Source organism: Triturus cristatus, chromosome 7 (assembly GCF_964204655.1).
Source record: "Triturus cristatus chromosome 7, aTriCri1.1, whole genome shotgun sequence".
In the NCBI taxonomy this organism is placed as follows: Eukaryota; Metazoa; Chordata; class Amphibia; order Caudata; family Salamandridae; genus Triturus; species Triturus cristatus.
The window spans coordinates 714500816-714527810 of record NC_140590.1 but is presented as its reverse complement, the minus strand read 5'-3'; the positions used below and the strand labels follow the sequence as shown (position 1 = coordinate 714527810).

The following is a 26995-nucleotide window of genomic DNA, read 5'->3' as shown; positions in this document are numbered from 1 at the left end:
CTACAAATTTGGGCTGTAACCTAGTGTTTCCCTTGAACTTCAGATGTTTGGTGTTAAGCCACACTTTATCCCCTATCCCATAAGAGGGTGCAGGTGTTCTTCTTCTGTCTGCTTGTAGCTTATCCCTACCTTGTGCTTCTCCTAGGTGGGTTTTGGCTATCTCTATCACTTGTTTGAGATGAGCATGGTGCTCCTGTACCGATGGGAGAGAGGAGGATACAGGAAGAGCCAAGGGTAACATGTTGGGATGAAACCCCAAGAGACAGTAGAAGGGAGAACAGCCCAAGGAAGTGTGGTTGGTGTTGTTGTAGGCAAACTCTGCCGTCCATGGGAGTTGACTCCACTCTGCTTCCTGTGACAACGTGAAACACCTCAGGTACTGTTCCAATGTTTGATTTAACCTTTCAGTTTTGCCATCCGTTTGCGGATGGTAGCTAGTGGATAACCGGGCATCAATCCTCAAGGCTTCACATAATGCCTTTCAGAATTTGGAGGTGAATTGAGTCCCTCTGTCCGTGATGAGAACTGAGGGTATTCCATGTAACCTGACGACGTGTTGTAGAAAAATGGCGGCTAATTCCGCGGATGTTGGTAATTTGGCGAGAGCGATGAAATGCCCCATTTTGGTGAGGTGATCAACAACCACCAGAATGGTGTCATGCCCGGAACTAGGCGGCATTTCCACTACAAAGTCCATAGATACAGTGTGCCACGGACTAGGTGGTGTAGGAATGGGCCTGAGAAGGCCGCTGGGTCGCTGATGCTGGGCCTTGGCTTGGGCACACACCGTGCATTCAGAGACGTATTTGGCTGTGTCTTTGTGAAGCGATGCTCACCAAAAATAACGGGTTAACGTTTGTATAGTTTTGTGTATCCCCATGTGTCCTCCTAAAGACGTATCATGAACCCAGTGAAGAACTTGTTGTTGCAGAGGACCATCCAGCACGAATAGTTTGTCATCATGGAACAAGAGCTCGCCTTTCGCAGAGCGGTGTAATTCTTCTTCTTGGATCCAGGTATCCTTATCTACATTGATGGTTTGCCTTCGTACTTCATCTAAGAAGTCTCTTGTGGTGGCGGCTGCTACTGTTTCTTCAGGGAAGGCAGCCTTCTGCAGGATATTGGGTGGTTCCTCTATTCTGGTGAGTTCTCCCTCAGGGGCTGGAAGGGGTCTGGACAACACGTCTGCCTTGCCATTCTGAGGGCCTGGTCTATATTTGATTACGAAGTCGAAATCCGCAAAGAACAGAGACCATCGCAGCTGTCGCGGAGTTAAGGCTCGGGCACTCTTCAAAAATAGCAGGTTCCGGTGATCGGTATAAATTTCCACAGTGTGTCTGGCTCCCAGAAGATGGTGTCTCCACTCCTTCCAAGCCCACTTAATGGCTAGGAGTTCTTTGTCCATGATGCTGTAGTTCGTTTCACAACCGGATAGCTTCTTGGAAAAGAAGGCAACCGGATGCAACTGGCCCGTGTCCGGATGTCGTTGGGAAAGAATGCCTCCCAATGCATAATGCGAAGCGTCTGTTTAAAGAATAAAGGGCTGAGTCGCGTCAGGATGTCTCAAAATGGGGGCGCTGGTAAAGCGACTCTTTAGCATTTGGAAGGCCTCTTCAGTAGACGCGTTCCACTGGAAGACAGCATTCTTTCGTAGCAGAAGAGTAAAGGGTTTAATGATACGTGAGAAATCCTGTATGAACCTCCGAGGCTCGCAAATCCTAAGAACTTCTGTAGGGATTTCACACATGTAGGGGATTCCCACTCCGTAATGGCTTGCGTTTTCTTCCGATTCATACATATTCCATTAGGGCCTATGACATACCCCAAGAACTCAACCTTGGTGGTGGGAAAGAAGCATTTCTCGAGTTTTGCATACAAAGAGTATTGCTGCAAGCACTCCAGTACTGCCTTCACGTGAGGAATATGTTCTTCTATGGACCCGGAATACACCAGAATGTCGTCTATGTAGACGATACATGACACGTCCAGTAATCCTCTCAAGACATCATCCATGAAGAATTGGAATGTGGCGGGGGCGTTGCAAAGCCCAAAGGGCATGACTTGATATTCATAGAGACCGAACTTGGTTTTAAATGCCGTCTTCCACTCGTCCCCCTGCCACCCAGTGAGCCCTGAAAGTAAACACAGTACAGGTGTTAATAGTTCTGTTCCGACAGATAATGCATGTCCACCCATCCTCCCTATGTGTATGAACTTACTGGGTCGTAGCGACACTGCTCTCCAAAAACCCTGAGATGTAACAATGAAATAAAAGTAACGAAGCTAAACAAGACCAGAAATAACGTTAATCCATTCCTCATGAGGTACTTATCTGACCGGAGATAACCCTCTCGGATGTTGGAGTTCACCGCCCGGCTGACCTCTTCTTCTCCCACTACTTTGGGAGCAAATCCATAAGTAGCTCGCCGCCCGACTGACCTCTTCTTCTCCCACTACATTGAGAGCAAATCCATAAGTTTCGCTTCCATCAGCACGGCGTCCATTAATGGGTCCCACATCGCCGTGAGGGGTGACTTTGCTGAGGAAACGCCGACACAGCAGGAGGAGCCGCGAAAGGAATTGGGGGTTGCTGGAAGGAAAGCTAGGCTGCAGCACGGGACTCCGTTGACCAGGAGTCCGTGCGTGGCCACAGGTGCGCTGCTGCCCGCCCACCCGCCCACCTCCATTGAAAGGAGCTCGCGGAACCCGCTGGCGCGGGTCCCGCATCGCCGTGAGGGGTGACTTTGCTGAGGAAACGCCGACACAGCAGGAGGAGCCGCGAAAGGAATTGGGGGTTGCTGGAAGGAAAGCTAGGCTGCAGCATGGGACTCCGTTGACCAGGAGTCCGTGCGTGGCCACAGGTGCGCTGCTGCCCGCCCACCCGCCCACCTCCATTGAAAGGAGCTCGCGGAACCCGCTGGCGCGGGTCCCGCATCGCCGTGAGGGGTGACTTTGCTGAGGAAACGCCGACACAGCAGGAGGAGCCGCGAAAGGAATTGGGGGTTGCTGGAAGGAAAGCTAGGCTGCAGCACGGGACTCCGTTGACCAGGAGTCCATGCGTGGCCACAGTTGCGCTGCTGCCCGCCCACCCGCCCACCTCCATTGAAAGGAGCTCGCGGAACCCGCTGGCGCGGGTCCCGCATCGCCGTGAGGGGTGACTTTGCTGAGGAAACGCCGACACAGCAGGAGGAGCCGCGAAAGGAATTGGGGGTTGCTGGAAGGAAAGCTAGGCTGCAGCACGGGACTCCGTTGACCAGGAGTCCGTGCGTGGCCACAGGTGCGCTGCTGCCCGCCCACCCGCCCACCTCCATTGAAAGGAGCTCGCGGAACCCGCTGGCGCGGGTCCCGCATCGCCGTGAGGGGTGACTTTGATGAGGAAACGCCGACACAGCAGGAGGAGACGCGAAAGGAATTGGGGGTTGCTGGAAGGAAAGCTATGCTGCAGCACGGGACTCCATTGATCAGGAGTCCGTGCGTGGCCACAGGTGCGCTGCTGCCCACCCACCCGCCCACCTCCATTGAAAGGAGCTCGCGGAACCCGCTGGCGCGGGTCCCGCATCGCCATGAGGGGTGACTTTGCTGAGGAAACGCCGACACAGCAGGAGGAGCCGCGAAAGGAATTGGGGGTTGCTGGAAGGAAAGCTAGGCTGCAGCACGGGACTCCGTTGACCAGGAGTCCGTGCGTGGCCACAGGTGCGCTGCTGCCCGCCCACCTCCATTGAAAGGAGCTCGCGGAACCCGCTGGCGCGGGTCCCGCATCGCCATGAGGGGTGACTTTGCTGAGGAAACGCCGATACAGCAGGAGGAGCCGCGAAAGGAATTGGGGGTTGCTGGAAGGAAAGCTAGGCTGCAGCACGGGACTCCGTTGACCAGGAGTCCGTGCGTGGCCACAGGTGCGCTGCTGCCCGCCCACCCGCCCACCTCCATTGAAAGGAGCTTGCGGAACCCGCTGGCGCGGGTCCCACATCGCCGTGAGGGGTGACTTTGCTGAGGAAACGCCGACACAGCAGGAGGAGCCGCGAAAGGAATTGGGGGTTGCTGGAAGGAAAGCTAGGCTGCAGCACGGGACTCCGTTGACCAGGAGTCCGTGCGTGGCCACAGGTGCGCTGCTGCCCGCCCACCTCCATTGAAAGGAGCTCGCGGAACCCGCTGGCGCGGGTCCCGCATCGCCGTGAGGGGTGACTTTGCAGAGGAAACGCCGACACAGCAGGAGGAGACGCGAAAGGAATTGGGGGTTGCTGGAAGGAAAGCTAGGCTGCAGCACGGGACTCCGTTGACCAGGAGTCCGTGCGTGCCCACAGGTGCGCTGCTGCCCGCCCACCTCCATTGAAAGGAGCTCGCGGAACCCGCTGGCGCGGGTCCCGCATCGCCGTGAGGGGTGACTTTGCTGAGGAAACGCCGACACAGCAGGAGGAGCCGCGAAAGGAATTGGGGGTTGCTGGAAGGAAAGCTAGGCTGCAGCACGGGACTCCGTTGACCAGGAGTCCGTGCGTGGCCACAGGTGCGCTGCTGCCCGCCCACCCGTCTATTGATCCACGCCTACATAAACGTTCTATCTGCCATCTCGCGGGACGCGAGCGGGACTCCCCGGACGAAGCCCGGACAAAGGGCGGACAGTCTGTGACAGTCCGGGACTGTCTGAGGCTGGGTTGGGCCATACTCTTTACCATCGTGCTTAGGATTACTAGGACTGCGAAGACATCTTCACTGGTAAATTCGTTAACTGTCATACTGCTCAGTAGTGTTCCAAGCTAGTGCTTAACCCACTGTTATTGACAATTGTAATCCTGCTCTGCTTTTAAAATGCCTATAAGCCAAAGGGATTTATGTACATCGGGGACAGGTCCTCTCGACAATTATTTAGTGAAAAAGGTCAACAAAATTAATAGTGACCGAAGGGCCTCCTGGGGATGGATAGTCCCCAAGATAGTATTCTTAACCCTTTAACTGCTGTGATGGGCCCGTTGGATAAAGGTACTAGTGACCCCCCTCCCCCAGCCAATGCCAATGTTATGGCCACAGTTCAGGTTCATATGGATCCTTTAGCCCCGGACTTAAATACAGCGAGTGAAGCTATAGACGAGGTCACTTCTGTTCCCACACCCGTTAGGAACTGTAGAAAGAAACAAAGCAAAAAGGGGGGGGGGTTTATACAAAGGAATAAAAAGGGTCGACATTACGGAAAAAGTACAGGCCGATTCAGACGAGCCTTTAAACAGCAGCTATGGTGTAAATACCCTACTACTCCCTGACCAATACTCCCAATTACTCAGCTCCGTTGAGGTTCTACTTGATGCTAAATTAGAACTACTCATGCAACCTCTAGTACAGAAACTCGATATGGTCGCTGATGAGGTTAAGAGGCTAGGAGGATTATTAACAAAACATTTAAGTTGGGTAGACAGCAACAAAAAGAAGGGGCAGTGTGCAGCTGGGCAAGAGAGCTTAGATAGAGTAGAACATCAACAGTTACCATCTCAGCCCTCTAATATTAATGTTATAGTCACGCCAACTCTCCCAGCGACTACTTTAGCCTCAAATCCAGTTATTCCAGCAGTAAAGGAGTCGGTTCCGGCGTATAAAGATGAGGTGGAAATGAAAAGTAGAACCATAAATCTACCCCCGCCATGCTCCCCTTATGTCGTGATTTTAACTAATGTACCACCCCAGGACAGGCACTCAGTTTCTTTGCATAAGGAATCGCATTACTCCCTCAAGCAAAAAACAGTCTCGTGGTTACATAGGAAGTGTGGGTTTCCTTTCAATTTTGCTAATGACATCTTAAGTACTCAAAGAGTAAATTGGATCGGGCCTTCCAAAAAATCATCTACTGGTGACTGTGTCATAGTTAATTTTAGACACACACAACATGTGGCTACCGTTCTACTGAGGGCAGCATCCCTGGCACAAGATGTAAATAGTATTCAGGCGCGTCCCCTTGGTTTCTTTTATACCTACCCCCCCCCCCCAGAGATCGCTTTCATTTGACAAACTGGAGAAACCACATACCAGTGACGGAATCGACGCCGTTTCCCCATCAGGGTGTAGGAGCTGATTATCAGTCTATGGGTGGGCCTAATATCCCCACGTGTAATCGTTTTGAGGCACTCTCTCTACTGGATATGTGTGATTGACAGGAGGTTGGTATTCGTGGGGGGGACGAGTTATCCCCCGTTCAGGTTTCTCATGAAGAATATCAACCTCCCGCATCTCCCGTATGTATTAATGTTAGTCACTCGACTGTTGATAACTGTAAGGGGGGATCAATTAAAATGTTAACGTGGAATGTTGCGGGCTTACGCTCCAAGAGAGATAATACATCCTGGTTAAGTTTTTTGAAAGATTATGACATTCTGGCATTTCAAGAGACCTGGGAAACTGAATGTGATTTCTGGTTAGACGGTTATACGTCCTATTTTGTTCCAGCATTAAAATCAGCATTTGGGAGGGCTATAGGGGGTTTAGTGGTTTTGCTTTCGGTGAAACTAAAAGGAACAGTTAGCAGGATAACTTGCTCATGTAATAATTTTCTTATACTGGAATTTAAACTCACCAATAACACAAAACTACTATTGGTAAATTGTTATAATTCTCAGCAAGGGTATTCGCCGAATGCTCACTTGTTATGGTTGGCGGATTTTTTAAATACTTATACTTTGAAGCAAACCACTTTCTGTCATTATATTTTAATGTGCACTTATGTAGTCATAATTGTTGCTTAACTGACATTGATGGGCCAGATTTGACATCCCCTCAACAGTTTGAGCATTCAAGTAAGGGGGAAGCTCTGGAAAAACTTCTATCCGAAAACCAGCTGTATGATCCAGGCTTCTATGATCAAAATTTACGGGTCCCCACCTTTATTGGAAGGGATAGTAACACAATAATGGACTACATATTTCTTTCTTCTGGTCTTTTAAAATATGTATGCTTTTATAATGCTATACAGTCTATTTTTAGCGATCATAATCCAGTGGTAATTGAACTGTTAGATGGTTTTTCCTTTTTAAATATCTTAACCCCACATAAGACAGACACTGAAGTTAAGGCAAAGGACCAGGGGAGGAGGCTAAACTGGTCCAAGGTAATTCCGGAGGAGTTCCTCAAATCAATCAGGCTAGAGGCGGCCCTGGACCTGGAAATCTGTGGTGACCAACACTCCACGGGGAAGAAAGTAATTTCCTCGTTTGAAGTTATCTGCTCCATAGTGGCAAAGGATTTAACTACCAAAAGTAGACCAGCCCCCAAGAGTGTAGTTTCTGGCTGGTTTGATCATAATTGTACCAAAGCTCATAATAATCTCAAAAAAGCGCTTCAGGCCTGCCCAAGGAATAAAATCCTGGTGTCGCAGTTAAGAAGCGACTATAAAAAAGCAATGCGGGTCCGGAAAAAAGAAATTAAACAAAATGCCTGGGCCGATCTCATGGACAAAGCAACCTTAAAAGATAGTGCGAAATTTTGGTCAATCATCAATACCCTTCTTTTTTCTAACATTAAAAATGGTGTGTTGGAAACTAATATAGCAGAGGATGACTGGTTGAGTCATTTTAAAAATATATATGGTAGCCACCTCGATTTAGAAACCTTTACTGGGCAAGCCTCGGTTTCCACCCTCACACCAGTTAGGTTTTACATAGGAGAGGTTACTAAAGCGATCGAAGACTCTGCAGGAAAGAAGGCTCCTGGCCCTGACGGAGTCCCCACCGACTTGTACAAGGCCAATCCGGTGTTTTGGGCCAACATACTGACTAATGTATTTAACACCTCGGCTAGTGTGGGTTTTTCTAAATCCTGGTCTCGTTCCATTATAATACCGGTGTTTAAGAAAGGCCAAAGGGCTGACCCTAGATGCTACAGGCCCATATCTCTAATAGACTCCTCCATAAAAATCCTGGGGAAGGTTATACTTGCTAGGATAACGAAGTGGGCCTCGGATAATAACATCTTGTCAGACGCACAATATGGCTTTAGAGCAGGCCGGAGCACGGAGGATCAATGTTTGAACCTCCTTCTAATAACAGCTAAATACACTGGGGCGGCCGGGGGCTCCATTTATCTGGGATTTATGGATTTGTCCACGGCCTTTGATCTCGTAAATAGGTCAAAGCTGTGGACAATGCTCCTGGAGATGGGACTTGACCCACCCCTTGTGTATTTTCTTTCAGAGCTCCACAAAGATCTGACTGCCTCGATAAGGATGACAACCGATGGGAAGTGTACGTCCAGCTTTAAGTCTAGCAGAGGGGTACGACAGGGATGCATATTAGCTCCCATGTTGTTCACCCTATATATAAACGCCTTGGAGCAAACCCTGCTGGCAGTAACGCAGGACATTCCGCGTATGGGAGGTACCCCGATTCCGGTCCTCCTATACGCGGATGATGCTGTCTTGCTGGCCAGGACCCCCCTGGCTCTGCAAAGACTGTTGGACTCGTTTGGGGACTTCATGCATAGCCTGGATTTGGTGGTTAATAACGGCAAATCACATGTTATGTCGTTAGGACAAGCAAAAAATAAAGTAAAGCCTTTTTTCTGTAGGGGAGCTGAAATCTCAAGAGTGAAGGTATTCACTTACTTGGGAGTAGTCTTTGATGATAAAGGTTCATGGACCCCTCAGCTCTCAATAAAGGCAAACTCCGCGAGAAACTCATCTGCGGCAGTACTTGGTTTTGCAAAAAGGCTGGGAGGAAAGCCGATAGAGGCAATATTAACAATTTATAAAGCTAAAACTATTTCCATTGTAAGGTATGGGGCGTCAATCTGGGGTTACATTAAACACGACGTGATCCAAACGGAGGAAAATAAATTCTTGCGCTCTCTCCTTATCCTCCCTCAATCAACCGCTTCTTACTCAGTCCATTTTGAACTCGGGATTGGTTACATAGCAGATATGATCAAATTAGCCCCTCTGCTGCTATGGATCAAAATATGGCTAAACCCAAATCTTACTTTAAACCATAAAATCCTAAAGGACTGTACTCGACTTGACAACATGAATAAAATTCAGTGGTTGTCTAATATAGAGTCGTTATCTGCCTACATTGGGAGACCTGAAATCTTTTTTAACCCAGAAACTCTATGTAAGGCAGATCTTGAGTGGGTAAAATCTAATTTTATGAAATTAAGGGAGGCTGAGCGTGAAGAAGATGAACTTCGTAAACCCTCTGTCAGGGGACATGTCCTGGTATCCCAGTCCTCAGGGTTGTCATTATACCTTACAATAGTTTCCAACCCTTTTCATAGATGGCTGCTGACCAAATTGCGGTTCAACCAATTACATATAGTTCTTTGGGATGTGGTTGGGTGGAATAGATTAAAAGATGTTGCCCCTTGTAAGTGTGATGACCTTTCTCCACAAGACACTACGCACTTTATGCTCTTTTGTCCATTTTTTAAATACGCCAGGAAAAAGTTTATTATTCCTTTGTTAAAAAGTAGGAATTTTACACAGCATAAGCCAGCTTTATTGTTTTTAAGCCTGCTTGAGTGTCCATTAACTATGTTTTGTGTAGCTAGCTTTTTAGCAGCAGCTGTCAGAGAAAGGAGGGTTAGATTAAAATTACTACAAGATGTGGATCCCATCTAACATTAGGAAACTGAACCTGTACTAAGTAATTAAGTTGATTATGGTCGATCATGAAATTTTAATTGGAATGTTTTTATCTGTATATTTGTGATTTGTAAGATTTTATATATATACTTGTTTAGCATACTTTTATGATTTTAATTAATCGAATAAAGTGGTTTTGACTTGACTTGACTTGGGAAGAGACGTTACTTCACACTCCACACCCTCTGCGCACGATGTCCTAGAGGCTTTTAACAGCGGGGAGCTAAACTGGATGATCCTTGTGCGCTGGGGTAAAGGTGGTCTTGAAATATCCAAATACTGCTACTTCGTAGAAACGCTCATTAGACATCTGCCTCCCACACCGCCACAGTATCCCCCACACCGCCACAGTATCTCGGCACCGGGATTGCTGCCCTACTTATGACACGTGTGTAAAGGCAAGTTGCTCCATGCAGTAATGCTGCAGGCGTTCTACCGGGGCACCTTACCTCAGGACCCTGGGCTCGATGCTTCATGCCTCTCTGAATCAAGCACTTCCATGGGCGCCTAAGATCGCCTAGCTTACCAGGCGATTCCCGTTCGTTCGCCTGCAGGAAGAACACTGGCGCAGGGAGAACGCGCTTCCTCCTCCCTGACCGGAATACTCCGCAGACCAAGGATTCTGCGAGTACTGGAGATGAACCAAGGCCGTCCACTGCTTCGGTTGGATGATGCAAGTGACAAGCCCCAGGCTCCATCTGGGCGGGGTTTTTAAGGTAAGTCAGGGGTCATAGGGTTACTCCCAGGAATTGTGGGAGTGGTAGTTTCGGTATTTCCCTTCAGGCATCGCGGTTCCCCCATGTCCCGCATGCCTATCGCCGCCAAACCCTGACACATAGACAGGTCTGTTGGGGGTCTTAAAGCCTCCTGGCTTCTAGATTACACTTACAACAACGCTGACGGAAAGAGCGGCTTTGAGTAAGATAATGCTGTTACCCAGCTGTCTGTATTTATTTCGATGTAGAATGTACCCATTCTCTAAAATGCCATTGAAAGATCTAAAGGACATAATGACTAGATTAATATGGGGTGGCAAGAGAAGCTCTCAAAACAGTGCATCTAATATAAGAAGATGGAAGGGTGTATATACCAGACATTGACTACTAGACCCTTAAGTCTCAAATGATGTTTGTGGCTAGATGCCTGCCAGAGTCACAGTGAAGACAAAGGACTGTTGAGAAATTCACACTAATACCAGATCCCGCTAAGTGATTGTTTATTAAGTAACAAGCCACAATAGTCTCCCACCGGATAATAATGGAAGGTGAATGGAAGGGGCAGTGACATTTTACAAATATTTACCACTGTATGCCACACATGCGACTCTTTGGCGCATGCTGCATTTGGTTAGTGCAATGCAAGATGGACGTTGACAAGCACAATGGAAATCCTGGAGATTCCTGGGATGGGTGACCTATGTTAAATTGAGACATCACTTTCGAGAGGGCAAGGGAACCATTTTAGGTGGACCTAGAGCACATTTGTACAGTACAAGGGATTACTACAAGGGGAGAGGATTTGGCTTAACGACTAGGGCGGTCGACTTCGAATCTGGGGAACTGGGTTCGAGTCTCGGCAATGACGGTGAACATCCCGTGATTCTGGGCAAATCACTTAATCTCCCCGTGCCTAACAAAAACGAATGTAAAAAAAATACTAAGGCGGTTTGGGATAACTGGGGAATGTACTCACGAGCTGTGGTGCTGCACAGATGGTGCTGCACACACTAACTGTAATAGTAAATATGCAGGACTCCAAATAGTCATGGGTCAAGAATATATAGGGCACTCTCTGTAAATATGCCGAAGCAGACACTTTCAGTGAGGTACAGATAAGACATCTACAGTGTACTGGGATTTACAGACTAAGACTGCAACATAGCCCTATCAAACATACAAAAAATAGTAAAGGAAAGCTAAATTACACCTCATCCAGTTTAACATCGTACACAGTGCAGAAGTAACTGTGGCCATGATACACACGATATATTAAGGTACATCGGGGAAATGTCTCAAATGTAAAATGGGGAGGGCACAGTCTTCTCTCTGACTTGGTCAGGCTGAAATTACTAGAACGGCGGGAATTAAGTGGCGAGATAATGAAGTTACTGGACGATGAACTGCACTGGACCTGTTTACATACCTGATAGGTCTATAAATGATTAAGACCAAAGCCCAAATAATGAAAAGGGCAGCACTGTTAACCTTACTACTAGCCAGACCCAAAAAATGAGAGTAGAGCCTCCTACTCACTGAACAGGGATGGACAGGGGTGTGGAGGATTCGTCCCATGCAGAAGAGATAGCCATACAGCAGGTCCTTCTAGAGATGGAGAAGATCTAATGGAGGGGAGTGCACACATTGACGATTTACTGTACCCACCTGATACACTGCCTCTTTAGCAGGGAAAATATCATACTGTCAGAAATAGGTCAGTAAAGAACCATGATGCTCAACAAATATATCTCCTCCAGATGGAGACACCGATTGTATCGGGCTCTTGTACCCGGTAATTGCGATACCCAGAATGCAGTGTAATTTATTATTCTGTTTGTGCGTGTGACTGTTGACCTTGTTCACTTTTGTTATCGTTATATAAACGAAAAATAGGTGCTCTACATTTGTATTAACTGTATCATATGAATGCATAATTAAAATGAAGTTAAAAACACCATAAGACCACCAAGTATGATAATTAATGTAAAAACTTGAAGGCTCATTTTTGAAGTTCCTTCGTTGGGAAATCTCTAAGTCTAAGGGCTTATTTCGAGTTGGGCGGAAGTGGGATATCTGACAGGAAGTGACAGATGTCCAGTCTGCAGTATTAAGAGTGCAGTGATGTCAATGGCACTCCACAGCAGACTGAACGTCTGCCAGCTCTAAACAAGGCACGTGAACAGACTCGGAGGTTTCAGCTGTTTCTCTAGACAGAACATGTTTGACTGTTAAAGGTGCAGACCTCCTGCCAAAAAACGAGTTTTCCCTTATAAGAAATAAAACATGTTTAAGGAACAAACATAGGCACCTTACTTTGAGCTGTAAAATTCTAAAGTGGTAATCGTCCTTCCAGCATTGCAATATGAAGCTTTGTTTTCACTGACAAAACCACTCGAAAGTCTGCATTTAATTGACTGTCAAAACAAAATGATTGCTCGGTGTGGGTTGTGAATTGAAATGCAAAGTTTGTACATATATTGCAGGCTGTGCTACTTTCACAGTGGAATTTAATACTCGGTCTCCCACAAATAGATGATTCCGCAGCTTGCTGAATCGTCAGGCCTGAAAAACTGAAACTGCATGAATAATGTGACTTAAAGATGCAGATACCCAAAAAACAACCACCAATAAAACAATTCAATTCACATAAAAAAGAGAGACATGCGCAGAAACAAAATGCATTTATTGTGAGCAGATTGCCCATTAAATGCAATAAAGGGCATGAATGGAAAATGCAAACAAGCAGTGAGGCGGCCTCGAATGACAAAAGCATTAAAATAAACAAACTTTGGCTACGCAGCCGTGAAAGTGACGCAGCCACGAAAGTGGAAGTGATCGCGCTTGCCATCACGCGCTGCGCGCGTGCACACTCACGTGCACTCAAACTTTAGGCCACAGGCAGCACTTTGAAAAGCCGTATACAAAATGTCTCAGCCAGATCAGCGCATACGCTAGATCAGGCGAGACCTAAAAAGGAATGATGGAGCGCCTTAAAAAACTGGAAATAACAATCAGAGAAAGAAAAGCACAGACATTCTTAAGAGATAAGAACGATTACGAACGTGGGCAGATCTACACCTTTGCCAAAATAAATTCAAAATGTAAGAAGAATAAGAATGAATCCTAAAGGGCAGATAAGAGCAGAGGCGCAATCAGATCATAGTAGCATTCAAAGCACTGAAGTCGACACTGATTTAGAGGAAGGACATAGTCGTCAAGCCAGTGGGGTAGTGACATCAGTTCTAGAGGAATTTGTTTTTTTAGAACAAGAAAGGAGATTCAACCTCTGACCAAGACCCCAAGTGAATTACGAAGGCAAACAACGAGGAAGAGGCAACGGAGGCGCAAAGGGTCCAAACAAGCCTAACACTATAAACACAAAAAAGAACAAATGATTGGCCCATTAGCGATGGAAAACGAAGCTACAATAATTAACTCGACTGATATTGAACTATATAATGAGGAGAAAAATATTCTCAAACTTGGCTTATCATACTGTCCACCAGCAGAATTTAATTATGTAACGACGCGAGTGGATGTTTTCAAATTTGTAAGAACTTTGATATTAAGAAAACATTTAGCACAAAACCAACCGCGTAAACCATGCTCAGCAAGTAATGTACTTATGAATGAGGCTACAACAAGCAATCCGTCTGTGGCAGATATGGATCTCATGCTTGAACTAAGACGCTTGGATACAACTGAAGAAAGCCCACAGAGTTTGAACATAAATATTTCTACGGAAATTAATCCATCCAGCCATTTTGAAGATATGGCAATCTCAGACAGTCAAGTTTTTGAAGTAGCAAAAGAACAAGAAGTAGACATTAGTGGCAACGTACCCACGAGTTTCAGACCGGCTTCCAGATTTGTACCAATGAGCACTAAAGACTCAATAGATGTGTTCAATTAATTAGTAATTAATGATCTAAAAAATCTGGAAAAGTGCACAAGTGTTCAACATAAATCCCTCTCACAGCATGCAAAAGAGTACTCTGCCTTAATTACCAAACTTACATCTAAGGGCAATTGTATTGTGAGGGATGCTGATAAGGGTGGGAACGTTGTCCTTTGGGATAAAGTCAACTACCTTAAAGAAGCCTATAAACAACTTAACAATCAAAATAACTATGCCAAAATCACTGAAGGAATTATGCATGGGAGTTTCAGGTTGTATAATGATCAGTTGCAAGAATGGTACAATCAATGTTTAATAACACAGGAGGAATTTCGCTTTTTAAAAATTGATAGCCCTGTAGTACCTGTGTTCTACTTGATTTCTAAGGTGCATAAAAATGCGGAGAACCCCCCAGGTTGCCCAATTATTTCTGTCATTGTTGGGGCCTTTGAAAACACTTCTAAATACATCGACTCATTTTTATGTCCTTTTGTTAAACTTCTCCATTCCTATTTTCAAGATACAGGAGACTTCCTAAAGAAAATCTATGATCTGCCATGGGAACAAGATCTGTTGCTAGTTACCATAGATGTGACCACTTTATATACCAGCATTAAACATGAGGACGGACTTAAGGCTATGAAACACTATCTCAGTAACCGTCCAATCAAGTTGTGGTCGCATACACGGATGTTACTCTCCATGATTCCGGTCTGTTTAAAAAGTAACTATTTTCTCTTCAATGATGAATTGTTTCACCAGGTCTGTGGTACAGCGATGGGCACCTGCTTCGCCCCCAGCTATGTGAATCTGCATATGGTCTGGTGGGAGGAGCAGGTGGTCCGGGTCGTGTATCAGACAGAGTGGGAAGAGAATGTATTACATTGGAGTTGATTTATTGAGGATGTATTCGTCATATGGAAAGGAACTGAAGAATCAGTAAAAATCTTTATAAAACAACTGCAGGTGAATGATTTAAATTTCACCAGCACGATTAGTAACAGTTCGGTCAATTTCCTGGATTTGACTATTTATGTCAAAGACTCCAAACTACATTCAGAATTCTACAGTAAACCAACGGCAGGGAACACGTTGCTTCATGCTACTAGTTTCCACCCCCACAATTTGATAAGAAGTATACCTTATGGGGAATGCCTAAGGACAATCCGTAACTGTAGTGAGCCAGATGTACGAATCAAGGAATTGGAAAGTCTCAGTTCTCGGTTCCAAGCTAGAGGCTACACAAAAGAGAATGTGCAAGCTGCAACTAGGAAAGCCACTAAAAGAACAAGAGAAGATATTCTGTTTAATAAGAGTCAGAGTAAGATTACACGAGAAGAGACACAGAAAAATCATGTGAGAATGATTACCTCCTTTAACCGTCAACACGGTAAAGTGAGGAACATCTTAACCAGACACTGGCACCTAATACGCAATGATCCGTTATTGGGGAAGCTAGTCCAAAAGAAACCAGCAATCACTTTTAAAAGAGCACGTTCCTTCAAGCAGATGTTAGTCAGCAACATGGTTCCAAAAAAAGAGAAGGGAACCCAAAAGACCACATGGCTAAAACGGAAAGAAGGCTTCATTAAGTATACTAAATGTAAAGCCTGTAGCCATGGCAAAAACACACAGACATATACATTGGGTCTGTCCAAAAGAGTTAAAAGAATCAAAGGATCGTTTGTGTAAAACAGAGTTTGCGGTCTACATCCTTCAATGCCCATGTGGCTTGAGGTATGTAGGAAGCACAATCCATCCCGTCCATAAAAGGGTGTTACAACATCTTAGAGCCATTCGGAATGGCGATAAAACCTATCCAGTGGTGCGCCATTTCAAGGCCCATCAAGAGAAAAACACACAAGGTTTAACATACTTTGTAATTGATTGGATTCCACCAAATGCTCGAGGGGGCAATCGAGAAAAGAAACTCAGAAGGTTAGAGTCCTGCTACATCTTAGAATTAAACACACAAATTCCAATGGGACTAAATATGCGCATCCTCACATCAATTGCTTTTAACCGTTTAGTTTTTTTGTAAATTCACAGTCACAAGTTTTTTCTTTTAACACGTACACAAATAGACATGGACTGTACACACAAGGAATGAGTAATTGTCCACTGGGGCTGGATACTAAGTACTACATGAGTTAGTAATTGCACACGGTGGCTTGAAAGGGAGATCATATGATTCAATAATCTGCGCCTACACAGGATAGATATTTAACCCACACGGGCTAGATAAGCGGGTAGTCTGCAAACAACTCTATTAATAACATTGATGGTTAATTATTCAATTAGTTGAATTTTATAGCATACTGTGATGCTAGTAACAGTGCGATATTTTGTATAAATGTATCACGCAATATCAATTTTGTGATAACGCGCGTTTAAATTGGTGCGAAAGTTGCATTTTATTTTCAGTATATGGTTTTTAAACAAAGCATTTAGCTATGAATTTCATTTGTTGAATAGTATAATGTGGCTAAACATCGAAATGTAATTCTTTGCACTGATTTATATATACTCAAATTGTAAGTTGACAAGTTCTGCGTGTAAAACTACGAGTCTTTTGTCCAATGCACTTTTCTTGTAGTCATGTGACACACTACAAAGCACTTTATTTAAAATGGCCAATTGCAAGCGGTAAAAGTTGTTTTTTCTCTCTCTCTCTCTCTCTCACATCTTGCAAAACACATTGTCCTGTACCAACTACTATCCATCACACTCCTACAAGTATGACGATTCACACTATTTCACCCCACCCCCCACCCCCAAAGATATAAGAATATCTTGGGCATTCGGCAAGTCATTTTTAATGTATATTGAATATATTATTGACTATTGTTGTGGTCATCTCTAAACTATCCAGACAGCGCCACCTTGTAGCAGACCGTCACAAGCATTGGTGTTGACAATTAAGTGCCGATACCGAGCAATAGAATGCACGGTCTCAAATTAAGCACTGGCAGTACCTAATTGGAGGTGAGCTGAACATAGACTCAAACTAGAAAGTCCAGTAGAAACGAACAGGCAAAATGCCCTCCTCTGGGGGACCCGACGAACAAATTAATTACTGTTGGTAACGCATTATTCAGTAGAGACATAGCCTAGCCACAGATTCCTTAACTTTTGAATTCTCCACAGGCATCACACTGGATCCAGAAATTTTTTCAGTAGTACCTCTGCGTGCCAGGGGACGGCATCGTAGGACTCCGACTCCGGTTGTAACGTCAGTGGAGTCATGCAAGTCCCCTCCAGCGCGCAGACGTCAGCTTATGTGAAACCATGCACACCACAAGGCAGAGCCACTATAGAAAGTGGCAGTGGAAACAGTGTGCCATAAAAGATCAATGTATCTTTGAAACAATCACTAGATAACAGAGATGAATGGTATAGGAATACCAAGTCAAGATCTACAAGTTAAGACCAAATGGTTAGTTGAATTACACAACTACATGAAAGAGCGATCACTGATTTATATAAAACCAGTGCTGAAAAAGGGTACAACCCTTACACCCGGACAAGGTCAATAAGGAAAGATCAAATGGTTCGATGAAGCACATAGCTGCTTGAAACACTGACCACCGGTATATAGACCAGTGTTCTAATAGAAAATACCTGTTACGCTGCAAAACATTCGCAGAGTGTGGAGGATGGGTATGTTGTGAAGGACTTTGCAGCTAGACTATGTCTCTACCAGATAATGTGCTACCAAAGGTAAGTAACTTGTTCATCTGATAGAGGCATCTAGCCGCAGATTTCTTAACTTTTGAACTAAATACTATAGCTATACCCTTCCGGAAGGCGGTCCGCAAACTAATCCTACAACAGTTCTCAGAGAGAACAAGTCAGTCAAAATTAACAATAGACCAGATGTACAGAGGAATTAGATGAAAAAGATTATGGGCTCCTTATAAAAACTGTGGCAAGGACCCTTAAAGGGTGAAATGAGCCTACGGACTAGAAGGGCCAAAGGCAATAACAAATACCCTGTAAACTACAGTTCCCTACACTAGAAAGGAAGTAGTCAAAAGAGCCTGTCCTAATAAATCCAGAAAAAAGAGGTTCCAGAACTCATCCACATTAGAGCTTCGATGAATAAACGCATTCATCGTAAAGTCGGAAAAACCAAACCAAGAACAAAAACTAATGTAAATCAAAGTCTATCATTGAATAAAACGTCATTAGATAAAATTAACACTGCAAGAGTCCCATAACACATAGAACACGTGGAGACAGATGGCAAATATCTGGATAAGAATCTGCCATAAATAATGAAAAAACAATGCCCAAATCTATATACCTCATGCTCTACATCAATATATAGATATTCATTCTCTCTCTCATATTATATATCTTGATTAACTGCTTCTTGAAATCCCCAATCTCCAGGATATAAAGCAGGCACGTTTCTGTGCAATAATTTTATTTTTGCTAGTCGGCCATGACGCGTTTCGGTCCTTCCTGACCTTGATCACATGACAGCGCTCCTTGGCTTCAGCCACCATTTTATAATTCTTAAAGTGACAGTGCTTAGATCTACAGGATATGACATACAGTCCCAGATAAAACTGCAGTAAAGAGAGAAGCAATCTGCAACACATAGTAAGATTTGCAAAACTGGTTGTTGCACGCCAGCAGAGTTCGAGCCTCGCGCCCGCCTCTGCTCAGGTTTATTTTGGATTTAGTTGTGTTTTAATCTTGCATTACTGTAGTCAGCGCTCCTAGCGCTTCTACCATTTTGTGTCTCATACTGTGTTTTGTGCATTACTGTGTCAAGCGCGCTTAGCGCTTCCGCCTTGTAAATCTTTTCCCGCTACCGCTCCTGGTCAATTACCACCCACCCCCTGACCCAGCCCCACTCCCGCCTCCACCTCTACTCCCGCCCCCCTCCACTACATAATGGCGACCACTGTGCGGTCGTGCCACTGGCGCGCCGAAGGCACGCCTAAGGCAAGACCGTCTACGGCCGTCCGCGACCAGCGCCAAGAACCCTAGTTCTCCTGGTCCCCACCGCTATGACTCAGCCACCCTCCGCGCTCACAACCCCGGGGGCCATGCCGACTGCGTAAGAGCCTTGCCCAACACGACCCATGGGCAGTTCTCGTGCGGACACTGCCGTAGATCTTTCACCGTTGATGAGACGCCCGCTGCCGCCGGAGGACCGCCGACTGAACAACCCACTGAAACCCTGACTTGTATCCTTCTCAACGTGCGCTCCTTACACCGACATGCCGTAGAAATCTGGGACCTGATCGACACCCTCTCGCCCGACATCGCATTCTTCACGGAAACTTGAACCAACGCCTCCTCCGCCCCTGACATTGCCACACCAATCCCTGATGACTATAAGATCCGGAGAAAGGACCGCCCACACCGCCCGGGAGGAGGACTCGCCATCACACACAAGACCCTCCTCCGACTCTCCACATCCAGCATGAGTGACCCCCACTCCAACATAGAACACCTCTACTTCCAGATCCAGACCAACCCTAAGACCACACTACGCGGCACCCTCATCTACAGACCACCCGGTGCCCGCACCCAGCCCGCAACCACCATCGCCGAGCGCACCACACTGCACCGCACCACACGCCATCACCTCCACGGACCACATCCTGCTCGGGGACCTGAACTTCCACCTTGAAAACAGCAAGGACCCCGACTCCTCCACACTCCTCGAGAACCTTGCCATCCTAGGACTGAAACAGCTGGTCGGTACCCACATCCACAGAGCGGGCCACACCCTCGACCCCATCTTCGCGGGAGGATCCAACATCCGCTTCAGCCATACCACTCAGCCCCTCTGGACGGACCTCCACTGCGTCCATTTCACTTTCAACAGCACCACCGCACCCAAGACTGCCCCACGCCCGCCACGACGGAACTGGAGTAAGGTCACCGAGGAGCACCTGAACTCTGCCCTCCTCCAAGACCCCCCCCAAGACCACGACCGACACCAACTCCGCAGCCAGGGAATTCCACCGGCGGGTCTCATGCTGCGCCGACAAGCTGGCAACTCTCCGCCGCACCACCAATCAACGCCTGCTGAAGGCTGCCTGGTTTACCACCGAACTCCAAGAAGCCAGACGCTCCTGCAGACGCTTGGAGAAAACATGGAGGAACCAGAAGACCACGGAAGCATGGAACAACCACAAAAGCGCTCTCAAGGACTACCACCAGTGTATAAAAGAGACACCAAAAGGACCTTCATCAGAGACAAAGTCAAGACCATCGCATCCAACGTCAAGGAACTGTTCAACGTCATTCGGCAGTTCACAAAACCCACCTGCGAATCCTCTGACATCACACCCTCCCAGGAACTCTGCGAGGACCTCTGCCACAAACTCAGCTCCTACTTCCACCTGAAGATCAAGGCCCTCTACGACAACTTCAGCGAGCCAGCAGGAAACAGCACCACGCCACCCACCACTGCTGAGAAGCCGACCATAACCTCCTGGACCCCCGCATCCGTCGAGCTCATCTCCTTAACCATGAAGACGACGCACTCAGGAGCCCCAACGACCCCTGCCCTCCTCACATCTTCCACAGGGCCGCTGCTGTCATTGCACCCGAACTAGTACGGACAATCAACTCCTCCCTCATATCCGGCATCTGGCCAGACTGGAAGCGCACAGAGGTGAAACCCCTTCTCAAGAAACCAACGTCCGACCCAACCGACCTTAAGAACTACCGGCCCATCTCTCTCCTCTCCTTCGCAGCCAAAGTCACCGAAAGACTCGTGAACACCCAGCTGACCACTTTCATCTAAGAAAACTGCATCCTAGACGCTTCCCAGTCTGGCTTCCGCAGCAACCACAGCACCAAGACCACCCTCCTCGCAGCCACCAACCACATCCGCATGCTGCTAGACCAGGGACACACGTGGCCCTCATCCTCCTAGACCTCTCTGCAGCCTTCGACACAGTCTCACATCGCACGCTAGCCGCCAGACTACACAACGCAGGAATTCAGGGATCCGCCCTCGACTGGATCCAATCCTTCCTCTCCGGCAGAACCCAGAGGATCTGACTCCTCCCCCCCCCTTCCTTTCGACCCCACTGACATAATCTGCAGAGTACCCCAAGGATCTTCACTAAGCCCGACACTATTCAACATCTACATGGCCCCCATCGCCACCATCGTCAGACAGCACAGGCTTAGCATCGTATCCTACGCCAACGACACCCAACTCATCCTCTCCCTCACCAAGAACCCAGAAATCACCAGACTCAGTTTCCAGGAAGGAATGAGAAATGTAGCAGCCTGGATGAAGGACAGCTGCCTAAAGCTCAACTCCGAGAAGACCGAGGTCCTCATCCAAGGGTCCTGCACCTCCGCCTGGGACAGCTCCTGGTGGCCCTCCGACCTTGGGAGCCCACCCACCCCGACTGATCACACTCGGAACCTCTGCATAATTCTCGACTCCTCCTTCTCCACGAACCGCCAGATCAATGCCGTCACCTCCACCAGTTACAACTGCCTCCGCATCCTTCGTAAAACCGTAAAACCTTCAAATGGATCCCACCCAACTGCAGAAAGACCGTCACCCACACACTCATTACCAGCACACTGGACTACAGCAACTCCCTCTACGCCGGAATCTACAAAACTCTTCTACGCAAGCTCCAAACCATCCAGAACGTCGCAGCCAGGCTCGTCCTATGGACACCGTGCCACAAACACATGACCCTACACCTACGAAGCCTCCACTGGCTCCACGCCGAGAAGAGGGCCAAATATCTCAGCAACCGAGTATGTTTCCAGGTACCCAAGAGAAACCTCTGCTCTGCCAACCTCGCCCTGGCAGAGGTCCCCCGCATCCGCAGAAGCAGAGCTGGTGGGAGAGCTTTCTCCTACATCGCAGCCAAAACCTGGAACGAGCTCACGATCAACATCAGGCGCTCCCCAACCCTCCACTCGTTCAGGAAGGACCTCAAGACCTGGCTCTTCGTCTGACCCGGAGCCGTTCATCCCCCCTCCCCCCCCCCCCGCCCCCCCAGAACCTTGAGACCCTCACGGGTGAGTAGCTCACTCTATAAACCACTGATTGATTGATTGAACTTTCAGCAGAAAGGATGCCAGAGTCTGCAGAACCAGTTTGTCCAGAGAAGACGGTGCTGTTTAGTGGGTTGATACAGAGAGCTTGAAGCTCACTCACATGCCGCACCAATTTTAATAACAAGGGGAACACTGTCTTGAGGCTAAGGAGCCATAACGGACAGCTGTGGAGCAGCTCAAATAGAGTACACATTAGAAATTTGAGGACCAAGTTAAGGTCTCATTGTGGCATAAAGAATGAGGAGGGTGGAAACACATTAACCCATTCACAAATCTTAGAACAGGAGGCTTTATCAAAGAGCTGATCCGGCATATCACAATAAAGCCGAAAAAGCCGAAATTTACCTTTTCACTGTGCCCAGGGAAAGTCCTTGCCGGACTAAGGACAAAACAAGAAAATGTAAGAAAACTTGGCCTGAAGGAGGTTAATCTGCAGAGTAATGCAGAAAGCAGAAATTTGTTCCAATAACAGGCATGTACAGTTTTTGTCAAGGAATACCTGGCTGGCAAAATTACATCAACCACCTCCGCTGGAAAGTCAAAGGTGTTCCACTGTCACCACTCAATCTCCATAAATGGAGGTGGAGCTCACAAAGGCCCCAGTGCAGAACCCTGCCCTGCAACAGCAGATCCTCCCGAAGGGGCAGCCTGATCAGAGGACAGATGCTCAGACCCAGGAGTTCTGGATACCATACTCGCCATACCTAATTCTGGGCAACTAGGATGACCTGTGCCGGGTCATTCCTCATTTTCTTCAGTAGTCAGGCCAGGAGTGGTATCGGCAGGAAGGCATAAAGGAGTCACAAGTCCACTCTAGGCAAACGAGTCTCCAAGAGAGCGACGCCTTGGACACTCCAAAGTTCAGAAGGGCTGACACTGCCCAATCTCAGCAGTGGCAAACAGATCGAGCCAAGGTTCTCCCTATTCGCAGAAGAGACCCTGTGCCACCTCCGGGTGTACCCACCATTCATGATTTGCTGGGCATCGATGGCTGCGCTCATCTGTCCTAACATTCAATAATCCTGCCAAAAGGTTCATAAAAATTATTTTGTGGTCCAGCCAATTCCAGAGGTGCACAGCCTTCTGCACAAGGTCCATGACCCAACTCAGCCCTGTTTGTTGTAATACAACATGGTGGTGATGTTTACTGTGAGCAGCTGTACCAGTCTCCTCTTGAATGGAAGGAAGGCTTTCAAAGCCAAGCATTTGGCCCTCAGCTCCAAAAGGTTGATATGGATCCAGGACTCTGCCTGAAACCAGAGGTCTCTTATCTCCATCTCTCCCAGATGACCGCTCCAATCCAAAAGCAGTGCATCAGTCACCACTGCCAGCTCTGTGTGGGGAAGGATGAGGGTTCTGCTGCTGACTCAACTGCTGTCCAGCGACCACCATTGCTGATTGTGCCCAGTCTCCTCCAAAATCTAAACGTGGCCGGAAAGGCCCCACTTGATGTTGGGCCCACTGAGACTTCAAATCCCAATGCAGAGCTCGCATATGCCACCTGTCGTGCTTGACCAGCAGGATGCAGAAGGTCATCAGTTCCAGCAGCCTCAGAGTCGACCTCACTGAACTCCAGGAGCAAGATCTGGATCATAGCCTGAATGTCCTTGAATCTATTTCTCAGGCAACAGGTGCAAAACGGAATCATTTCAAGAATGTCTTCGATAAAGGGGAGTGTCTGAGTAAGAGTCAGGTGTGACTTTGGCACATTGACAGTGAATCCCAAAGATAACAGGAGGTTCGCCGTAGTCAGGAGGTGGTCAACGACTGCCCCTGGGATGAGCCCACCTTCAACTGCCAGTCTTCAGGGTGGTGGAAGACTAGCACTTCTGACCTTCGGACATACATACACACACATATACATATATACACACACACATATGTACATATATACAAACACACACACATATATATACACATACACACACATATGCATATATATATATGTGTGTGTATGTATGTATGTTCGAAGGCCACAAGAGAAAGTATACAAATGCTGAAAAATTCAGTTGTTTGACTGCTGCAATAGCAAACTGAGACTTGAAGACCCAAAGGTCAAATCCAGTGGATTTTCTAATATGTCTTAAGCCTCAACTAGGCAGGTTGAGATTCTGGCTGGAGGATTAAGATACAGTATGATAGACATGATATCATGAGATGTGTGCCTTGGAAAGAGAATTCTGGGTGTTATGAACCCCTTGCATTGGTTCTCACCTCTTGTGTACTTCCTCCAGCTCCTCTTCCTTGTCCCGGCTGATCCGTTCCAACTCCAGGCGATGCCTGGCTCTCATTTCGGACGCTTCTGTTTTCAGCCTTTTGTTTTCTTCCTCGGTTAACACCAACCTGTCTGCAAACTCTTGACGAATCACCTCAGACAAGCTGTTCCTCTCTTCGGTTAATCGGTCCTTCACCTTCAAGGCAAAGAAACCAATGAATGCATAGGAAAACTTGAATAGCAGTGAAAGGAGTCAGGCTGGGAATTCATTTGTCAGAGATAGCTGTTTGGGTCAACTGTAGTATGTGGCAGCCCTTCTGTACTACACCACACACAACTTTGGTAACTTGGACTCGTGCAGTATGTCACTTGTAATCATGAACTCAGTGCTTCTCTCGAATCTTCTTCCATGCACCACAATAAAGTCTGAATTTATTAGTCTCTAGTGCTCTCAGTTCTGATTTGGTCTAGCCTGTACTAAACTGACCTGGAGTTTACCCAACACACTCTCACTTACATTGAAGGCCCAGGGCTTGTCAGCGTGTCCCTAGTGACCTGGAGCTCTGTGTCCCCACTGTCTCAAATCCCCAGGAGTAGCTGAGGAGCTCTCTAGTGACCTGATGCTCAAACCTCCCTGAACTTTAATCCCCAGGATCAGACAATGTTACACCTAGTGATCTGGAGTTTAACTTTCCCTCTATTGCAGTCCCAATACAACGAGGGCTGTACCACTCATGGCAATCATGCAGAGTCCACAACCAGAGCCATTATCATGCAGGTATGCTTTTACTACATTTATAACAGGAGTCACTACAAGGGGAAAATACATTGCAGAGAAGTAAATACATTTTGATGTAGATAGATGAACAAGTTACTTACCTTCGGTAACAATTTTTCTGGTGGATACTATATCTACCTGTAGATTCCTCACCTTTTGAAGTTCCCCAGCGCCAGCATTCCACGGAAACTTTTTCCTAGCTCTCCACGCCAACGAGGTCATCACAATGCCACGGCTCCGCTCGCTACTCCGCATGATGTCACCGGAGCCATAAGAGAGCCTCGTCGGCGTGATAACGTCAGTTCCACCCATCCATGCCTCCGAGTCAAACAGGTGGACCGACAACAGATTCAAAGTATATACAGTACACAATATTCATACAAAAATACACAGTGTAAAATTAAAAAGGAAAGCCAAAGAATAAAAGCATTTCCTGTAAACCACACAAAGGCAGATAGAAGAGGCAATGCAAAACAAACATGTTAAACCAAGCCACTTTTAAGGTATACAAGGATGGACATCGGGGAGGAGGGTGGGTCAGTGTACTGTCTCCACCACAAAAAGCGATACTGAAGGTGAGTAACTTGTTCTCCTGATGTCCACCCTTCTATACCAAAAAGACCTGCAGGACAGAGTGCGCTAAGTGGCCCTCCCTCTTCATTTCGGAATCCAAGCAATAATGTTTTGCGAAAGTGTGGAGGGAGGCCCAAGTCGCAGCCTTACAAATGTCCACTACAGGAACACCTCTGGCCAAAGCAGAAGTGGATGACTTGGCCCTGGTGGAATGAGCTCTAATACGTTCAGGCAGTTCCTTACCAGCCAGGGCATAGCAGATCTTGATGCACAAGATGATCCATCTGGAAAGAGTGTGCTTGTGCACAGCCTTGCCCTTCATGCGTCCAACGTAGACCACAAAGAGCTGATCGTCCAATCGCAAGCCTTTAGTCCTATCCAAATAAAATCTAACCACTCTTTTAGGATCCAGGCGGTGAAGTCTTTTCTCCTCCTTAGAAGGGTGAGAATAGAACACAGGAAGAGTAATGGACTGCACTAGATGGAAGGGAGTAACCACCTTAGGTAGAAAAGCAGCCCTGGTCCGGAGGACCATCCTTTTGGCATGAATGGTCAAAAACGGGGGTTTTGAACTGAGAGCCTGAAGCTCACTTACCCTCCTGGCTGAGGTAATAGCCACAAGAAAGACCGTTTTAAAAGACAGGAGTCTCAAAGGACAACTATGTAAGGGTTCAAACGGGAAACCCATCAAGAAAGTCAAAACAAGATTTAAATTCCATTGAGGATTAACAAAGGGCGAAGGCAGAAACCTATTGGTAAGGCCCTTAATAAATCTCAAAATGGGAGATTTAAACAAAGACGGCTGATCCGGCAAACAAAGAAACGCCGATAAAGCCGACAAATAGCCCTTAACAGTGACCACAGCACAACCCTGCTGGGCCAAGAACAGCGAAAACTGAAGAATATATGACAAGTGGGCCTTTAAAGGATCAATGGACCTCTCTCCACACAATTTGACAAATCTAGACCATCTGGAAGAGCAAATAGACTTAGTGGAGTGTCGCCTGGACGATATAATAACATCTACCACATTCAGCGGGAGAGAGAGGGCACTCAGGTTGCCCCGTTCAATCTCCAGGCATGAAGGTGCAGGCTCTGGAGGTGGGGGTGTAGAACCTGCCCCTTCGACTGCGAGAGGAGG

General features: G+C 47.0%; 1 protein-coding gene across 1 annotated transcript in view; it reads right to left on the bottom strand.

Annotated features, from left to right (window-relative positions):
* The window catches only part of CEP131 (centrosomal protein 131), a 467091-nt gene that overhangs the window by 12761 nt on the left and 427335 nt on the right, over window positions 1-26995 (bottom strand). Inside the window, exon 25 of the mRNA XM_085617399.1 lies at window positions 24503-24699. Coding sequence (XP_085473525.1) covers window positions 24503-24699 — 197 coding nt within the window. The remainder of the gene's footprint in view (window positions 1-24502; window positions 24700-26995) is intronic.